Source organism: Dromiciops gliroides, chromosome 6 (assembly GCF_019393635.1).
Source record: "Dromiciops gliroides isolate mDroGli1 chromosome 6, mDroGli1.pri, whole genome shotgun sequence".
NCBI classification, from domain to species: Eukaryota; Metazoa; Chordata; class Mammalia; order Microbiotheria; family Microbiotheriidae; genus Dromiciops; species Dromiciops gliroides.
In genome coordinates this window covers 166,434,184-166,453,393 of record NC_057866.1, presented here as the reverse complement: position 1 = coordinate 166,453,393, position 19,210 = coordinate 166,434,184, and the positions used below count along the sequence as shown (strand labels likewise).

Sequence of the window (19,210 nt, the reverse complement as noted above, 5' to 3'; positions counted from 1 at the left end):
GGGGTCCAAACTCTGCCCCGGGGAAGACACTTTCTGTGACCACGAGCAGGTGCCTTTAACCCTGTGCCTCAGTTTCCCTCAGCTGTAAAATGAGAGAATGGTATTTAGAGAGCTAGGACCTCAGAGGCCATCTCAGCCAGCATCCTTATTTTTCAGATGAGAAAGCTGAGGCCCAGAGAGACTTGCCTAAGGTCTGTACTGTAAGGGGTGGAGGTGGGAGAGAAGCTCAGGTCCTCTGTCTTTTAATTACATTTCATTTCTACTGAACCATGAGAAAAGGGCTTTATTAATCTGTAAATGCTAAAGAAACGTGAGTACTCAGGTCCTGCCCAGTGGCTAGAGAGCTAAACCTGAAATGAGGAAGGCCTGGATTCAAATGCAGCCTCAGATACTTACTAGCTGTGTGACTGGGCAAGTTGCTTAAACCCCCATCTGCCTCAGTTTCCTCATCTATCAAATGGGCTGATAACAGCACTTACCTCCCAGGGTCCTTGTGAGGCTAAAAAGAGATCCTTGTAAAGCACTTTGGGAACCTTACATAAATGCAAACGATTTTATCGATCACCCATCCCAGCTTACTGTTTGGGGATCTCTGCACTGGTTATGTGTATATTTTTGTGCCTCCTTCCTTGTTCTCAGGTTTTCTGTGCGGGTCTTTGGGGGCCTAACCTTTGATGCTTTCAGAATCCCTGGCAAGGACTGCAGCCGTCAAGTAGATAAGTCACTGGGTAGATAAAAGCACTGTCGGTCTGGGCAGCCGCACCTCCCACGCTGATCACTGGTGGTTGTGCGGTTTGGACCCACTCTTAGCTCTTCCCCCGAAGACCTGATTCCTGTCACGTTTCCAGTTCCCAAGATCGAAGGCTCCTAGACCTTGTCCCTCCCCTTCCCTTATAGATGAGAAACCTAAAGCTGTGACCAGCCCAAGGGCAGAATCAGAGTTTGAACTTGGGTCTTCTGACTCCAAACCTCCCTTGTTCCCTGACTTGTCATTATTGCTTTTTCTTTTTTTTTTCTATTGTGCCAATCGATCTTTGGTCTTCTTATAAATCTAGCCACTCTTCCTTTATGGCCTATTGCTTGCTTGTTGACTCACGCTGGTGTATGATGAAAATGAGATCGTAGACTTAGAGCCAGAAGGTCCTTGAGTGGGCACCTGATGTCAAAGAAAAGCCAGGCCCTGAGAGCTCTGTGTAGTGACTTGTCCTAGGTAACACAGTCAGTAAATGGCAAAGCTGGCTTGGGACCCAGGCTTGGACTGACTACCAGTGTAGCCCCCTTTCTTCTGCAGCGTGCAACCCTGTACTATGTTAGGCAGCTCTCCAAGACAGGTTCTTAACCTGCGGTCTGTGGCTAGTTTTCAGAGGGTCTCTAGAAATGGTTGGGGAGGGATCACTCTTTTCAGTAAGTCTTGCTTTCTTCTGTAATCCATTGCATTTTATTTTCTCGATTTAAATCCATTATTCTGAGGAGTCCACAGGCATCTTCCTGTTGCTCCCAGGGTCCATGATACGAAATAATGATTTAAGAACCCCGCCCTGCCGTGGGATGCAGAGAAGCTGGCAGTCTTTCCATCCTGATGAAATCCAGGGCCCAGGCCCCCTCCCTAGTAGCAAGAAGTAGACAGAGCTCCTACCTAGCCTTTGACTGTTTCTGTTCACTGATGAGTAGCAGGGATGATAGGGGCTGACCACGTGACCCCAGCTTTCCCTGGGAAAGGCTATTAAAATGTGGGAAAGATGTTCTGTGGCCATAGGGCAGCGAAGACTGTCCAGCACACATACGGGAGGCCGGGCTGGCCTTCCCTGCTACATCCACATCTGCAGAAGGCTGGGTTAGAGACCGTTAAAAGCCGAGGGACCAGGCTGTTGTGGAGCTGACACCGAAGCTTCCTCCCATTTGGGGCATATTAGTGCCGAGTCATACACGCACGTGTAGCCTTTGATGGCGACACTAAAAGCCCTTTTCATAGAATGGCCTTTCCCGCCTTGCTCTTAATATGATGTTTAAATAAGGGAATTACTGGCTCACTGTTTTCCTGACAAAACCAGATGGCTGACACTGCCGTATTCACCGGAGACTTCTGAGACGTGTGCCAAACTAATCAGCATTCGACTCCCTCAAAGAGAGAGGAAAACTCGCTCAGAATGTTCTCTTCCCCAAAAGCAAAAGGCCTGATGATAGACTGGCACCTGAGCTTGGAGGCCTGCGTGCAACTTTTATTGACTCATTATTCTCTGGGCAGCCAACAGCCCAACGTTCCCTCAGAGCTGGTCCCTGTAGCTCTCCCTCCCACCCCCAGCCCCCCCTCACAAATCTCAGGGTTTTTTCATCTGCTTTAAATTGAGGACTGAAACCATGTATCCCCTAGTGGAGCAGAGTTCTAGCTCCGAGAGGCTTCATCATGGGGTTGACATGAAAAGACAAACAAAAATCTGACTTGCCACGCTATCCATCCAATAGAAAACCACCCAAGGATAGAGAAATAGATATTCATCACCATCTCGCCAACTCAGCCAAGCCCAGGAGTTCACGCGAGCAATATTTCAAGGAGGCTTTAGGAAACCTTTCCTTGGTGAAGCCAAGAGTTCTCCCGACAGCCTTTTTCACTAGTGAGCTGGCCTGTCAAGGGGAGAACAAAGGGAATTCTCCTCGTCTGCTTTGGAGGAGGTAGCCGCTCCGCTTCGGGCTTCCCCAGTGGGCTTTGCACCAGCATCAGAGTTAGAATACTTTCTCCCTCCCAAACAGTTAAAGTAAAACTCCTTCTTCAAATTGCTTACGCTTGCCTTTATCTGCAGCAAAGTTCTGACTGTGAAGATGACCTTTCGCCCTGGTTTAGCATGAGCAGAATAATAGCCTCGGCTAAGAAAAAGATCAGAAGGGTGATTGTGGGATTATTCAGGAGGTTTGTCACCAGAGAATTTAGCTCCATTGCAAAGGGCATCTGGATTTTTTTTTTATCATGGCACGTCTGCCTTAGCGAATGTGTGCCTATGTATGTATTATAACATCTGCAGTCCAAATTTAAGAACTGATCTTAGCGTGAGCTCTGAGCTATAAACAACACCACTCCCCCAACTTGTTTCCAGGCTCTTCTGTGTTCCCAAAAAAGTCTTCTCTGAGAGACAAGGGCACTCTATCCAAGTAGGCCTACCTAGCATTTATCACCGTGCTTGGCACATAGAAATGACTAATAAATGACTTTTATTTATTCATTCTTAGAGACATCAGCTTTTTTCAAGGAAACCTTTCCTGATCTGATCCCTGGAATTGTTGGGACTTACACTCTCCTCTCATTATCATGTATTTAGTCAGTCAGTAAATATCTCTTAAGCACCTAGTATGTGCCAGGCACTGTCCTGAGAGCTGGGGGCAGAGAGAAAGGCAAAAGACAGCCCCTGCTCTCAATTACAGTAAGGGAAATAGCTAGCATTTATGTAATGCTTTAAGATTCACAAAGCGCCAGGGGGCAGCTAGGTGGCACAGTAGATAAAGCACTGGCCTTGGATTCAAGAGGACCTGAGTTCAAATCCCGCCTCAGATGCTTGACACTTACTAGCTGTGTGACCCTGGGCAAGTCACTTAACCCTCATTGCCCCAAAAACAAACAAACAAAACCCCCAAAGATTCACAAAGCACTTTACTGATACTGTCCTCACAGTAACACTGGGAGTAATGCTATTATTATCTTCCCCATTTTGCAGGTGAGGAAACTGAGACTGAGAGAGAAATTAAGTAACTTGTCCAGAGTCACAAACCTAATATGAGTCTGAAGCCACATTTGAACCCAAACCTTCCTGACTCCATGTTAGGTTTACCCACTGTGCCACCTATTCCTTATGCATTATAGCTTATTTCTCCCCTACCACAAAAATAATGATAATAATAAGAGGTATGCTCCTTGAGGACAGGTATGGTTTTTGTGGTTGTTGAAGGATTTTTTTTGGTCTTTGTAGCCCCACTGGGCTAGACATGGTAGATTCCTAATGAATGCTTCCTGGCTTGGATTATGAACCTGTAAAGAAATTTCCAGGTAATTTGTGACTTGATTTGAGTTACATTAGCACGAAGGGGAAAATAGACTAAAATATACTGCCTCTGATCAAATTCTGATCACTCAGCTCTTCCAAATGGGAAAATTTAAGCCTTCCTTGCTACAAACAGGCCATATTTCTGGTTTTTTTTTTTCTCCTTAAAAATTTTTTTTTGGAAGCATTTCACGTTTCAGAAAATAACTGGAACCATGTAGAGGGGAATGACACCCTTGCTCAGTAACTTACTGTAAAGGTGTATGGCGCTAGAAGAATGGCTCCGTTTTTAAAATGAGTTTCTAACACCATGGTTGGTGCAACAGAAATCCCTCTCACCCAGTTCAGGAGCCACCTTTGCTTCTCCTAAGCTTGATTATCAGCACCTTTTCCCCCTGGAAACAAGGACAGGTAGTTTCTGTTTCGTCTTTATGTCTCTGGTGCCTTGCACATAGCAGGCACCTTAAAGTTTAGTCAATGGAATGCTAGGAGAACTTCATAAAGGCTTGTTGGATTCATTCGTCTTGGAAGATGGGGAAGGCTTTGTCAGAAGGTGTCTCTTCTTGGGTCAGTAGGAGAGCCTAAGAGCTGAGCACACGGGGGGGGGGGGGGGGGGGCAGGCCTAGTAAGGAGAGGCCCAGGGACTCAAGTGGTTGTTGGAGTTTTGTTATTAAGGTGCTTTAGAATGAACAAAGATCCTGCTCTCGTGGCATCATAAGTTTAGAACTAGAAGGGACCCTAGCGGTCATCGAAGCCCCCAAGTGAAGAAAAGTGGCCTGAAGTATCAGAACAAGGACTATGACACCACATCCCGCAATCTTTCCAATCACATAACCTTCCAAAACTGTGGGAGAGACCAGGTAGCCTGTGAGATAGGGGATGGGAGGATTATTCCTTTTTTACATATGAGGAAAGGCAGCTAGGGGGCACAGGCTAGATAGAGTGCCAGCCTAGAGTCAAGAAGACTCATCTTCCTGCGTTCAAATCTGGCCTCAGACACTTGTTAGCTGTGTGACCCTGGGCAAGTCACTTAACTCTGCCTCCATTTCCTCATCTCTAAAAATGAACTGGAGAAGGAAATGGCAAACCACTCCAGTGTCTTTGCCAAGAAAGTCCCAGATAGGGTCACAGAGTCATACACAACCTAAATGACTGAAAAACAATAACATATGAGGAAGCTTACAGCTAGTGTCAGCATTTGAATCCAGGTCTCCTGACTCCAAGCCCAGGACCCTTTGTACCACACTAAGCTACCCCTTTTGCAGGAGGGCCTTCTGAAAAGTGGAAATAGCAGTTTCATCCCTATGTACCTCTTGGGGATGCCTCAACAACAAGTGAATACGTCATACATTTATTATGTACCTACTAGTACTACAACCAAAGCCCTGATAGGATGCCTTCATGGAGTTTACATTCTGCTAGGATATGGGGAGGTGAGGGTACTGGGTGTCCCCAGATGATGTGAAGTTGAATCCTTTTTTGTTTGTTTGTTTTAGGGGGTGGGGCAATGAGGGTTAAGTGACTTGCCCAGGGTCACACAGCTAGAGGATGAATGCTATTACAGTTGGCCCCTATAGTTGATTTATTCAGCCTGTGGATCATTTCAGCTCTTGGCTCCTCCTTCCAGTTACAGCATTGTTGCTACTCTTCTGGCTGCTAGAATTTCCATCCGAGGGTTGGCATGAGAAGAGAGATTAAATTCACAGCAAGCAGACATTTTGTGCTGTATTTTCAGCTCTGCTAAAAAAAGGTTGGAGAATCAAGGCGGAGGCGGGGCATGGGGCAACAGTTGAAAACCAGTGGCCAAGATGAAGCTTTGGGGACAAACCAAGCGAATCCCATTGATGCAGGTCCTCCTTGTCTGTTGCCCATTGCTGTGGATTATCAGGGTCAAGTATATCTAAAACATTTTCATTCCTGAGGAAATGCTTGATAAATACAACATAACACGATTACAATTCTGATGCACAGGAGCAGTATTGTTGAATACCAAAAGCTCTCAGAGTTTTGGGGTGACATATCAGAGGTGATACACCAGTGCTTAGCCAGGAAGCAGGAGGTGTCTTCCACAGCCCAAAATCATGGCGGAGGAAGGACTCGCAGATCTGACCTTTGTGCCATGTTGCTGTCCCTTGTGCTTGGGTAATGATCCTTCTGATTTTCCTGTTTCTGTTTTTGTGTGTGTGTGTTTTTTAAACAGAATGAGGATGGACTATTGGAGTTCTTCCAAAATGTGATGAAAGAAACTAGGGCAGAGCCAAAAAAAGTGATTGGTTGGATTCTCAGCACTTTCCTGGGTTATTTAAAGCAGTGGAACCTTGCTGTCAGCGAGAGGTGAGAGCAGCTTTGGAATTTTTTTTTACCTTTTGCATCCAGAAGGAGCCAGCTTAGAGGTAACACATCCTTTTATGGTCTATCCTCCATCAGTAGAAATACTCTTTTTGAAGGCCCAAATCCAAAAGCATCTATCGGCCTTATTAGCCAGCCCTCCAATGAGTCTGTGAGACAGTAAAACCTCAGGAAGTCAGAATGCAAGGAAAACGAACACAAAATGGGATGAACTGTCAGGTCCCTTCAAGCTCTGCAGTGCTTTCGTTCTGGAAAGCTGAGGATCCTCCCGAGTTGTCCCTCTTACCCTATCATAGGATCACTGTGTTCAGCCCCTCCTTTTATAGATGAGCAAGGAAGTGAAAATGCTTCTCAAAGTCACGTAGGCAGGAAATGGAAGAGCTGGGGTTTGGGTCCCCTCACTCTTGGCAGCTGGGGGCCTCAGTTGATAGAGCACTGGGCTTGGAATCAAGAAGACTCCTCTTCCTGATCTGGCCTCAGATACCCACTAGCTGTGTGACCCTGGGCAAGTCACTTCACCCTGTTTGCCTCGGTTTTCTCATCTGTAAAATGAGCCGGAGAAGGAAATGGCAAATCACTGCAGTATTTTTGCCAGAAAATCCCAAATGGAGTCATAAAGAGTCAGACGGGACCAAGCAACAACAACAACCCTTAACCCCAAGCCCAGTGTTCTTTCCACAACCCCCACCCTACTTCAAAACCTGGGAAACCTCTTTCCATACATACATGTATTTGTATATTTTTGAGCACTTTGATATCTTGAGAGACGAACAACCGCCCTCCAGGCCAAAAGCAATTTCTTTATCCTCTGGACTTTTTTGTAACATTTATTACTATTTCTTTTCACTTGGCTCTCAACTAATAGTACAAGGTAGTATTTGTTATCTTTTCGCATGCCTATGTCTTTTCTCCTAAAATAGTTTATGCAAGATAGCATGGTAACCGCAAAGAGCCCTGGCTTTGGAGTCAGTGCAGCCTGAGTTTAAATCCTGCATCGACTCTCTCTGCAACCTTGGGGACGTCATTTAACATCCCTGGGGCTGAGTTTCCCCATCTGGAAGAGGAAGATGTTTGCCCAGGTGGCCTCTAAGATCTCTTCCAGCTCTGAATCAGGGATCCAGTCATTCTGGAGACAGTCGATCAGTCTGTGATATGTATTGCCTACTATGTATGTACCAGGCTCCTGGGCTGAATAATTGAGATACAAGTGCAAAGAATGAAACAATCTCTACTGGCAATGGCCTTACAGTCTAACAGAGGAGACAGTAAGTACACACAAAAATATACATCATAAATATAAAAAACAACAAATACAAATTTATACAAAGTAGCAATTGGTGGGCTCAGGGAAGGCATCATGCAGAAGATGGTGCTGAGCTGCATCTTCAGGGATACATTTATTGGCATCTCTCCAAAATACCTACAACTGCTTTAAATGCAACCATGTCTCAAAAAATTGGGGGGGGGGGGTTTGAGCATTTCATAATAACCTTTTTGCCTAATAACTCAAAACTCAAAACCAACTCTCTTTTCATGTTCCACATAGAGTGGTGGATAATACTTAATTATTTATATTTTGCATGGAAATGCATTATATATTTTTATGGTTCATCGTTAAGTTCAGACTAATGATAATATTCCATTACATTACCTGAGAAAATAGTAATTGATAAGAGGAAAAGGGTAGTTCAGGAATACCTTATATGTCAGAGCCGGACAATTAAAAATGTGGCATAGCCATCCAACCAAGTGGGACAAAAATTAATCAAATTTATTGACTTATACAGTGAACTTTGACACTTTTTACATCTTTAAAAACTTTGTCATATAAGCCTTTTTTTACTACAATTACTTTTTTTTTTTTTTTAGTGAGGCAATTGGGGTTAAGTGACTTGCCCAGGCTCACACAGCTAGTAAGTGTTAAGTGTCTGAGGCCAGATTTGAACTCAGGTCCTCCTGAATCCAGGGCTGGTGCTCTATCCACTGCGCCACCTAGCTGCCCCTACAATTACTTTTCAAACTACAACATTGAGTTCATAAGATTTTGACTTGGATTCTTTAATTTTTCATCATAAATCCACATATCACATTGGATATTGTATACCTTCAATGAACAGTCGATTTTTTTCATTTACGGCCCATAACTTTTCAATGCTGTTTAAATGAAATGAGTTCCCTGGACATTGAAATCTTATTTATCTCCATCTCTTTGGTCAATTTCTTAATTGTTTGTGACATGGGGCAAGGCTATATTGTAGTGTTCCATTTCCAGTTGGGAATTATGGAAGTTTGGGCTCTAGGTATATTGGTGTTTATCAAAGTTCATCCTTGCCTTAATGTGCACAAGATTTTCAGGCCTGCTGGAAGTGAAAAATCTCTCCAAACAATTTTTTGGATGGATGTTTTCTAGCCTGATGAAGATGATCAGATCTTTATGGTCTCACTTGGACTTCTTTTAAAAGAGATCTTGGTACAACCTTTAATGAAAAAGTGGGTTTCATCAGTAAAAATTACTTTTGTCCAATTATCAATGCTTCAGTCTTTGGAGCCAAATGACAAGTATTTTTTCATCCTGCAACAGTTGGCAGCTCTTTCTTTTAAACTGGTCTTTTCACTGTTCTTCCAGTTTCAACAAGCTAATGCTACACTGTAGAGGGAAAAAGTAACAGCTCATCCAGCTGCCAGGTCTTTCCTGAAAGCCATTGCTTATTTTTTTGAGGATTAATTGGGCTGTCGGAGTTGTTTCTCATTTGGGGCCATACTTTCCTGCATGCTCTGGTGAGACTGCTTCTAGTTCATTGTGGGCTTAACTGATTCTTGAAACATTAGACTTCACCACTCCAATAACCACTGCAATATTGCTAACACTCATTCAGTTGTGCTCTTAAAGAGCTACATTTGAATACTTTCTTTCTTTCTTTCTTTTTTTGATGGGGCAATGAGGGTTAAGTGACTTGCCCAGGGTCACACAGCTGGTAAGCGTCAAGTGTCTGAGGCCTGTTTTGAACTCAGGTCCTCCTGAATCCAGGGCTGGTGCCTTATTCACAGCACCACCTAGCTGCCCCCTGAATACTTTCTTGAAGTAATATTCATTCTTAAAAACAACAAAGGGCAACAATGAAACAACTGCATATGGCACAAAACCCAGTACTACTTTGACAGATGACTAACTATAGAAGGGGAAACCTATTCAGTCTGATTTCATTTGGTCGAGTCAGCCCCCAAGTCATTGGGGCTGTGTCAGTAGGAGCACACGTGCATGACCATTGCTATCACAAAATGAAACTATATCAAAAGTATTGCTTATCCCAGGTAATTTGCATACTGCTGTAGCAAAACCACAGCTGGATCGCTGTGTCTTATCTACAACATGGAAGAGTAAATAAAGTTCCTAACTTGGAGCCAGACTAGACCTAGGTTTGAATTCCACTTCTCTTACTTACTAGCTAAGATAATCATGGCCAAATAACATAGTCTTTCTCAGCTTCACTTCAGTCTGTAAAATGTGGATAATAATACCCATAGATAATAATATCACCACAGAGTTGTTAGGGGTAAATTAAGATCATGCACATAAAATATTTTCCAAACTTTAAAATTTAATACAAGTAACAGTTGTTATTATTTTAATCTCACAATAGCCTTTCAAGAGGATTATCCATTGCACTGCATATAGTTCATTTTCTTTTAATGGAATATGCAGACCAAATTTGGAACTATGCCCAAAGGGCTATGGGGTTGTGCATACCCTTTGACCCAGCAATCCCACTATTAGGTCTGTCTCCCAAAGAGATCATAAAAAAGGGAAAAGGACCCACATGTACAAAAATATTTATAGCAGCTCTCTTTGTAATGGCAAAGAATTGGAAATCGAGGGAATGCCCATCAATTGGGGAATGGCTGAACAATGTGGTATATGAATGGACTACATATACCAGCAAAGGTTATTACAAAACTAATTTTTTATTTACTGAATCACATTTTTCTATTACCAAATTGGAACTGTGTCCAACTGTTTAAAAAAAAAAAAAAAAGGTGGGGCAGCTAGGTGGCGCAGTGGATAGAGCACCGGCCCTGGAGTCAGGAGTACCTGAATTCAAATCCGGCCTCAGACGCTTAACACTTACTAGCTGTGTGACCCTAGGCAAGTCATTTAACCCCAATTGCCTCAAAAAAAAAAAAAGGGCAGGGGAGATTTGTGTAAATATGGCCATCCATTCAATGGATATTTTGTTGTTGGTGATAGGCAGTGTATGAGGCGCCAGTGATAAAAACACAAAAATAAAAATACTCCCTGCCCTCAAGCATACTGTATATAGTAATGTGCTAAAATTATAGTTAGGAATACATAAAATTGTTAATATTTTAATTATTATATATAATATTATTAACATTACATATGTAAAATGAAAAACAATTTTCTTAATAAGCACTAGCAAAAACATACAAAATGTTAAGTCATTAAGTAAAAGTATTAAAAGTGAAACTATAATACAACAGTATGCTTACCTTTTAATAACATTCCCCTGGTAGAAGTAGCAGTCTCTGAACTCCATAAGCTGTTTAGCTAAAGTTTTATCAGCTTCAAAACAGTGAGTTTTTTTCATTTGTCTATCATATGTAAGCTTCACTGTGCTTCGTACAAAAATAATGACATAGAAAAGATGAGATTAACATAAATGAGACCATGTACAATACAAGAAAATATGTGATTAAGTAAATATATTTTGTCTATAAACATAAATATAGTAGAAGTTTAGAGAATAGGGAGCTCATTAAGAGCCAAATTGAATCATAATCAGGAAGAGCTTCATGAAGGAGGTACTGCTGCCAGATCTTATAGGATTGGTCAGATTTGCCTATGTAGAAGGGAGAGGAAAAGGCACAATGGATTTGCAGAGCAATTTGTCATAAGCATAGAGTTGAGAATGAACCTAATAGGTGCTTAGTACATGCATGACTTAATTGAAGATATGTGTAGGGGACAGAGGAGTAGGGAAGAAATAAGGTGGGATGGGTGGGCGTGGCTCAGATTATGAAGGGTCTGAAAAGTTAGGTAGCATTTAGACTTGCTGCAATAGGCATGTGTTGTTAAAATATTAAATTTATGTTGTGTGGTTCAGTTTATGTTGTGAGACTAGTTATGGTTCACAGAAGATAATCAGAATTCTAGAGTGAAAATAACTGTCATAAATCATCTTATCCAAACTTTTCATTTTATATGTGAGGAAACAAGCCTCAGGAAGATGAGTGGCTTGTCCAGTGTCTCACAGTTACTTACAGGGCCAAGATTTTAGCTAATCGTCTCATCCTAATACCTAAGAATTAATTGCCCAAACCAACCCCATAGCCAATTTTAGCTTTTAAAACAAAACAAAAACCTACAATCAGACAAAGGAAATAGAGGAATGACCTTTTTCTTAGCAGGAGAGCCAAGAAGACAAAAGTTGGCTACTTCCTTTCAGATTAGGTGAGCACAGATTAATTTTAGGAACAAACATCAATTGATTAATGAAGAACTCATTCCAGAAGGCTTAAAAGGCTTAGCTTTAGGGTACATTCCAAAGCTTAAAAGAGGAATAGCATGCAGGAAGCAGGCTAGCAGAGATATTGAGCACAGGGACATAGTGAATAATAGAACCTGATACCATAGGTAATTATACATTGCTGAGGGCATATCATAGAGCTAGTTTTTAAAGAATTGTCTAGTGAGGAAAGCTGCAGTACAGTTTAGATGTTAGTCATCCTAAATATATTATTATTGTTATTGTTATCATTAAAAGGCTGTTACATTTATGAAAAGGACTTCTGACACTGCTTTTTAATATCTGATTTTGTTAAGAAAGTGGATTCTGTAAATCCTTAGATACCCTTCTCTTAAGGGAAAACCCCAGGCTACAGGCAACCAAGAGATGAATACCATCTAGTGGTGAAACAAGTATAGTAGGCTTGGAGTTCCCCAATCCAGAAAATATTGCAGAAATATGAAGTAATAAGAAGTAAATAACAAGGCATTAGGAAGTCATTGAAAGAGTAAGGATAAAATTGTTTTCAAGGAAGATTGAAAAGATCCAGAAGAACAGCTGAGTGAGTGGTTGTAATTGACCACATTCCCTTCATTACATCAAAATACCAAGAAGCACATCAAATAAAATAATAATAAAAAGGAGAAAGGGAAATAAGTCCTAACAGCAAAAATGTCACTGAAGAGCTAAAGGAAAAGAGACTGAAGCAAACAGAGGCATAATATAATGAAAAGGTATCATGGGACAAAAGAGAATGAAAGGAAATCCAAAAAAAAATTTTTTTAAATACAGAAAATACTAAAGGAACCAGAGTATTTATAAAACTAGAGTGATGTGAAAGAAGGTCTGGCATTTATAAAAATAGATAGAAGAGCATTAAAAGGTGAATACAGAATATGAAACTTAGTAATTTAGAACATCCTGTGCTTAATTAATCAGTAAATGCCCAGAAGACTAGAATTGCCCAGGTAGAAAACAAAAATGCAGAAATGGGCAGATCAAATAACAAATCAAAATTAAGAACCAGCATCAGTAGAAGACTTGATTGATACAAATCAAAGCAATGGTGCAAGAATACTGAGTATTCCAGAATTGTTGGTATCCCTGGAAAAAATGAAGACATAAAGTCTGAAAACTATATTCTAGGAAATCACATGCAAAAATTGCCTGGAAGTACTGAAAACAAGAGGGCAAAATGCCTATCAATTTAATTTATAGGATGCCATCAAAAATCCTCTGACTCCAAATTTAACTCACCCAAAAATATTATTAAAATCCAGAATTTTAGTATCAAAGAAATAATCTTAAAAGCAATCAGGGAGAATTCTGTACAAGATTATTCAACAAGCATAACATGTAAAAGAAGAGATTGGAAGGTGATCATACTAAAAATACAAAGAGAAACTGACCTTCAACCAGCATTTTAAAAATACAAGCAAAGACTTCTGTCCCTTCTCATAAAAAGCCAGAACTGGGCGTGGCTTTTGATAGGTAAATTAACCACAGAACAGAAACTTTACACTTTTGGGGTGGGGGGGAATCCAGGGCCAGTGCTTTATCCACTGTGCCACCTAACTGCCCCAGAACAGAAACTTTAACAATGGTAGACAAAACTTTTAAATATTGATTCATTGTTTATATACTATAAAAAGAAAAGGTCTCTGGTTCTTTGAAGTCCCACCTTATAAAAATGTTATTTAATGAAGGCTAAGAATTGAGGCATAACCCCCACAAATGAGAAAAGACAGAAATAAGTTACCTAGATAAAGAAAGTAAAAGTTAGGTGAAGAGACAGTTTTTTTCTCTTGAATATTTAGAGACCACAGGTCAACAAATTAACAGTGTTAAGGATTTCAGAGGAAAGAGTAATTCATAATACACCTATCTGGGCTCAATAGGGATGCTTAAAAGATGATATCAGTCAAAGTAGAATCTGGTTTTGTCTGTGTATGCATATGTGTATTACTTGTGCGCATAGAAAGACTATGATTGAATTCATACAAGCAAAACAAGCTGTGCTGTGTCTCATACTGTTGTTATTTTTAATAATTTAGCAGGATATGATTGAATAAAAACTATTGATTCATTATAACCTTGAATGTAAACAGCCTGAACCTATCATCAAAAAAAGAAGAGAGGCTTGTAAAGGATTAGAAAATCCAACAATATGATTCCTATATAAAATACACCTGAAACACTGGTACATACAGATTTAAAATGTGAGCTAGTGTAAAATTTATTTTGCTTCACCTAAATTTGTTTTTAGAACAGGATTTTGTAATCATAAATTTGTATAAATAAGTAGTAAAAAATAGTTTTGAGACATCAGGAAAACTACATCATGGATAAAGATATAGACAGTGGAATTTTATCTATATATGTTTATGTATGTATGTATGTAACAAGTAGCTCAGTAAATAGTAATCAACACAGGAAGAATGAATAAATTATATAGACCTAAAGAGAAAATATGAAATAACATCCCAAATCACAAAAACCAAATAAAGAAAACTAAGAAATTGTGTTTAATAGAATGATAACAGTAATATAATATGCCAAAATTTATAAGATGCCACTAATGAGGGCTTTATAGGAAAAGTATCCATAAAATTAATAAATAGGAATAAATAATCTAACTAGACCAAACTTAGAAGAAAAAATTTATCAAATCATAAATGAACTTCAGCAGAGGAAAAACCTTCAAGGCCATACATATTTACATGAGAATTTATGTGAGATGTTTAAAGAAAATAATTCTTCTGCTACATAAATTTTTCAAAACTAGAAAGAACCTACCCTACTAAACTTTCTGAGACAGCTATGGTCGTCATGCCCAAAACAGGGAATGATCAAGCAGTAATGAATATTGGTGCTAAAATGCTAAGTGAAATATTGGCAAAGAAACTACAGTAGTCTATTCAACAACAACAAAATATTAATCATCATGGCCAAATTGGTTTTATACCAGAAAGGTAAGGATGGTTCAACATCAGGAAGATAATTAACATAATCAATTAATTGCCAAAACTAAGAAGAATCCATATAATTATATCACCAGTGAAAAAAGCTTTTAAGAAAATAGAGGACTCAGTTAAAAAAAAAAAATTTTAAAGCATAGGAATGAAAAGCCTTGTCCTTAACATAATCAAAAGGATTTCTCTAAGACTAAGACCTAACATTATTTTTATTGAAATTTGTTGTTTATTCCATCTTCATCTTAAAATATATCCCTCTCTACCCAGAGAGCCATCCTTTATAACAAAGAAAGCAAAAAGAAAAAGAATTCATCAACACTAACCAGTATGTCAACTGAGTCTGGCCATATCCATTGTCTCCTTTTGCAAAGATGGGAAGGAGGGATTTTTTTAGCTATTCTTTTTCTTTATTATTATTATTAGTAGTAGTAGTAGTAGTTTTCAACATTTGTTTATATAAGATTATCAATATCAATTTTTTTATACTATTTAGGTCCAAGCTTAGTCATTCCAATTCCACAGTGCTCAGTTTCAGTGGGGTTTTTTTGTTGTTGTTCTTTCCATCTCAGATGTTGTAGTTATTATATATATTATTTTTGTGGTTCTGCTAGCATCACTTTGCATCAATTCCTCCAATGCTTCCCAGCTTTCTCTATAGTCTTCATGGCCATCATTTCTTATGGTTTTGTAATGTTCCATTACATTAATCAATGTGCTACAGTTTGTTCAATCATTTCCCCAATGCATAGGCATCTATTTTGTTTCCAGTGTTTTGCTTCTGCAGAAAGTACTGCTATAAACATTTTAGTGTATAAGGAACTTTCATGTCTTTGGGGAAACATGCCTAGCAGTGGGATCTTGGAGTGAGAAGACATGGACACTCTTTTTGCATAATTTCAAATTGTTTTCCAGAATGGTTGGACCAATTCATAGCTTCCCCAACAGTGTATTGCAGTGTCTTTATTTCCAAAGCCCTACCAAAATTAGCTATTCTCATCTTTACCAGTTTCCTGTATTTGAGATTAAACCTCAGAATTGTTTTAATGTGTAATTGCTTTAATGTGTAAAATGGGTTATCATATGTAAAACACTTTGCAAACCTTAAAACATTATATAAATGCTACTTATTAAGCATTATTATTATTATTATTCTCTTTAGTAATTTGGAACAATCTCTCTTGATAGCAATTTGCAGTTTTTCTTTTGAGAATTTGTGATTCAAGAACTGTTTGTTAATTCCTATAACCTCATTCACTGGAGAATAGCTGTTGGTCTTAATACATTTATTTTAATTTCCTATATAGCATGAATACCAAGCCTCTATCAGAGATATTTAATTCAAAGTTGTTTTGGGTTTTTTTGTTTTGTTTTGTTTACCAATTTCAATTCACCTTTTTAGCCTAGTTTCATTGTTTTTGTTCAGGCAAAGATTTTCCATTTCACATAATTAATTTTTTTCTTTTTTGTGTGTGATTTGTTAAAAATTCAGCCCTAGATATAGCTGCAATGGGTAGTTGATCTGGTTCCCTTCTATTTTGGGGGGTGGGGTGAGGCAATTGGGGTTAAGTGACTTGCCCAGGGTCACACAGCTAGAAGTGTTAAGTGTCTGAGGCCGGATTGGAACTCAGGTCCTCCTGAATCCAGGGCCAGTGCTCTACCACTGAGCCACCTAGCTGACCCCCTTCTATTTTTTTTAATAGTATAATCTTTAAGATTTAAGTCATATTCTTTTTTATTTTATTGTGTTATATAAGGTGTTGGTCTAAACTTAATTTTTTACCAAACTGCTTTTCAGTTTTCTTCTTAGTTCTTATTTTTAAAGAGGAATTTATGTTCTTATATTTCTTTGTTTGTTTTGCAGGGCAGTGAGGGTTATGTGACTTGCCCAGGGTCACACAGCTAGTAAGTGTCAAGTGTCTGAGGCCGAATTTGAACTCAGGTCCTCCTGAATCCAGGGCTGGTGCTTTATCCACTGTGCTACCTAGATGCCCCCTGTTCTTATATTTCTTAAGCGCTAGGCATTGTTGTTGTTTTTTAATTCTTCCTTATCTAGATTGTTCCAAAGATCTAGTTTTCTGCTTTATGGTATAAATTGAGATCTTGGAAGTGCTATCTTTTCCCTCTTTCCCTTCATTTCCACTTTTTGTTATTTCTCTTGATATTGTAGACCTCTTGTTCCTCCAAATGAATGTTATTATTTTGTCTATTTTATTTATAAATTATCCCCTTAGTAATTTGATTTCCTGGGGCCAGCTAGGTGGCACAGTGGATAAAGCACTGGCCCTGGATTCAAGAGGACCTGAGTTCAAATCTGGCCTCAGACACTTGACACTTACTAGCTGGGCAAGTCACTTAACCCTCATTGCCCCACAAAATAAAGAAAGAAAGAAAAATAAAGAATTCTTTATTTCCCTTTAATTTTGTGGCTTTAAAAAAAAGTTTTTGAAGAATCCTTATACAGGTGTTGATTGTGCCTTAATAGATTGTCAGATATTTTTTGAATTTTGTAGTTATTTTGAATGACTTCTCTTTCTATTATTTCCTCCTAGATTTTGGTTTTAGTATATTAATATTAGTTAAAACAAGAAACACTGTAGACTTTACCATTAAAATCATGAGTAAAACAAGGATGCATATTATCACCATTATTATTTTACTTACCACTAGGAATTCTAGTGATAGTGATAAGACCAGAGAAAATACATTGAAAGAATAAATACTAGGAAAGAGGAACAAAGTTATCTGCTTGTAAATTATATGATCTGTTACCTAAAAACTTTAGGTCATAGATTTAGAGCTATAAGGGACCTTAGAAGCTCTCCAGCCCCTGTCTTTTTTCAGACAAGGAAACTAAGGCATGGGGAAGCAAAGTGAAGGTCAGAAATCAGGCAGACATTTGAGGCAGGATTTGAGCCTAGCTCCAGTTCTAGGGATTTAACTATACTTTCTCTAAAGAATCAACCAAAATTGATTGAGTTTAAAAATAGCTTTAGCCAAGTAGCAAGATACAAAAAAAAAAAATCCACAAAAATTATCATCATATCTGCCATATCTGTTACTAAAAAACAAAACAGGAAGAAGGGATTAAAAGGGAAATATTTAGAATAACTCTCAAATGGATTAAATATCTAGGGACCTAACTTGCAAAGCTACTTTAATAGGAATAAAGGTAGCCCTAAATTATTGGAGAGGCATTCATTGTTCATGGCTGGGCTGGGTTAATTTAGCAACGTAATACTACCCAAATTTACTTGGTTAATGTAATACCAGTAAAAATGTACCACCACCATGTGACTATGATGGAATACTATTATGCTATAAGAAATGATGAGCAGGATGCTCTCAGAAAAACCTGGAAAGACTTACATGAGCCTTTGCAAAGTGAAATGTACTATGTAGAAAGTAACAGCAATATTGTAACATGATTAGCTGAGAATGACTCAGCTATTCTCAGAATACAATAATTCAAGAGAATTCTAAAGGACTTATGATGAAAAAATGTTATTCATCTCCAAAGAACTGATGGTATCTGAATATGGATTGCAGCATAATTTTTTATTTTCTTTATTTTTCTTGAGGTTTTTTGAGTTTTGTCTGTTTTCTTTCACAGCATGACTACACATGTATAACCTAAAAGAAATGTACTACCACCCCAAAAAATACTAGATGACATTAGACAAAATGATAATAAAGTTCACTTAGAGGAGCAAAAAAGGCATAAATATCATAGGGGAAAAGGATGGGGGGGAATAAAGCATAATCAGGTCTCAAATTATATTTTTTAAAAAGCAGTAGTCATCAAAGATATCATACCAGAGTTTTTTTTAAAATATAGGAAAAAGATTATTGGAATAGATTAGAGAAGCAAAATTTGGGAGGAAATAGATGCAGCAATCTAGAGTTCAGTAAACCTAAGCCCACACTTTCCTTAGTCAGCAAAAACGGATGGAAAAATGGATAGTGACCTGGCAGAAAATGAGTTTAGACCTGCACTGTGCATTAAACAAGATTCAGTAAAATGGGCCTGCATCAAATATCATGGAATATTATTGTGGCATAAGGAGCGATGAATTTGAAGAATTCAAGGAAATATCAAAGATTTGCATAAAGCAAGCAAAGTCAAAAGAACACACAATGTGTAATACCTGGGGAAATGGAGACACCATTAAATGGCAGTGAAACTTAGAGACAGCATTAATTGTCAATATTGCTACTGACTTAAAGCATATACTCTTCCTTTCCTTTAACAAGCAGTACATTACAAAGGCATTTATTTGCATTTGCTGCCAATTGCAATTACTCTTTTGTGTGACTCTACTTAGCTTATTTGAGG

At 38.8% G+C, this 19,210-nt stretch overlaps 1 protein-coding gene across 3 annotated transcripts in view; it reads left to right on the top strand.

Moving 5' to 3' along the window:
- The window catches only part of GATB (glutamyl-tRNA amidotransferase subunit B), a 107,938-nt gene that overhangs the window by 65,658 nt on the left and 23,070 nt on the right, over positions 1 to 19,210 (top strand). For all 3 annotated transcript variants that reach the window (XM_043970070.1, XM_043970068.1, XM_043970071.1), the window contains one exon: positions 6,229 to 6,362. In XM_043970070.1, the coding sequence (XP_043826005.1) occupies positions 6,229 to 6,362 (134 nt within the window). The remainder of the gene's footprint in view (positions 1 to 6,228; positions 6,363 to 19,210) is intronic.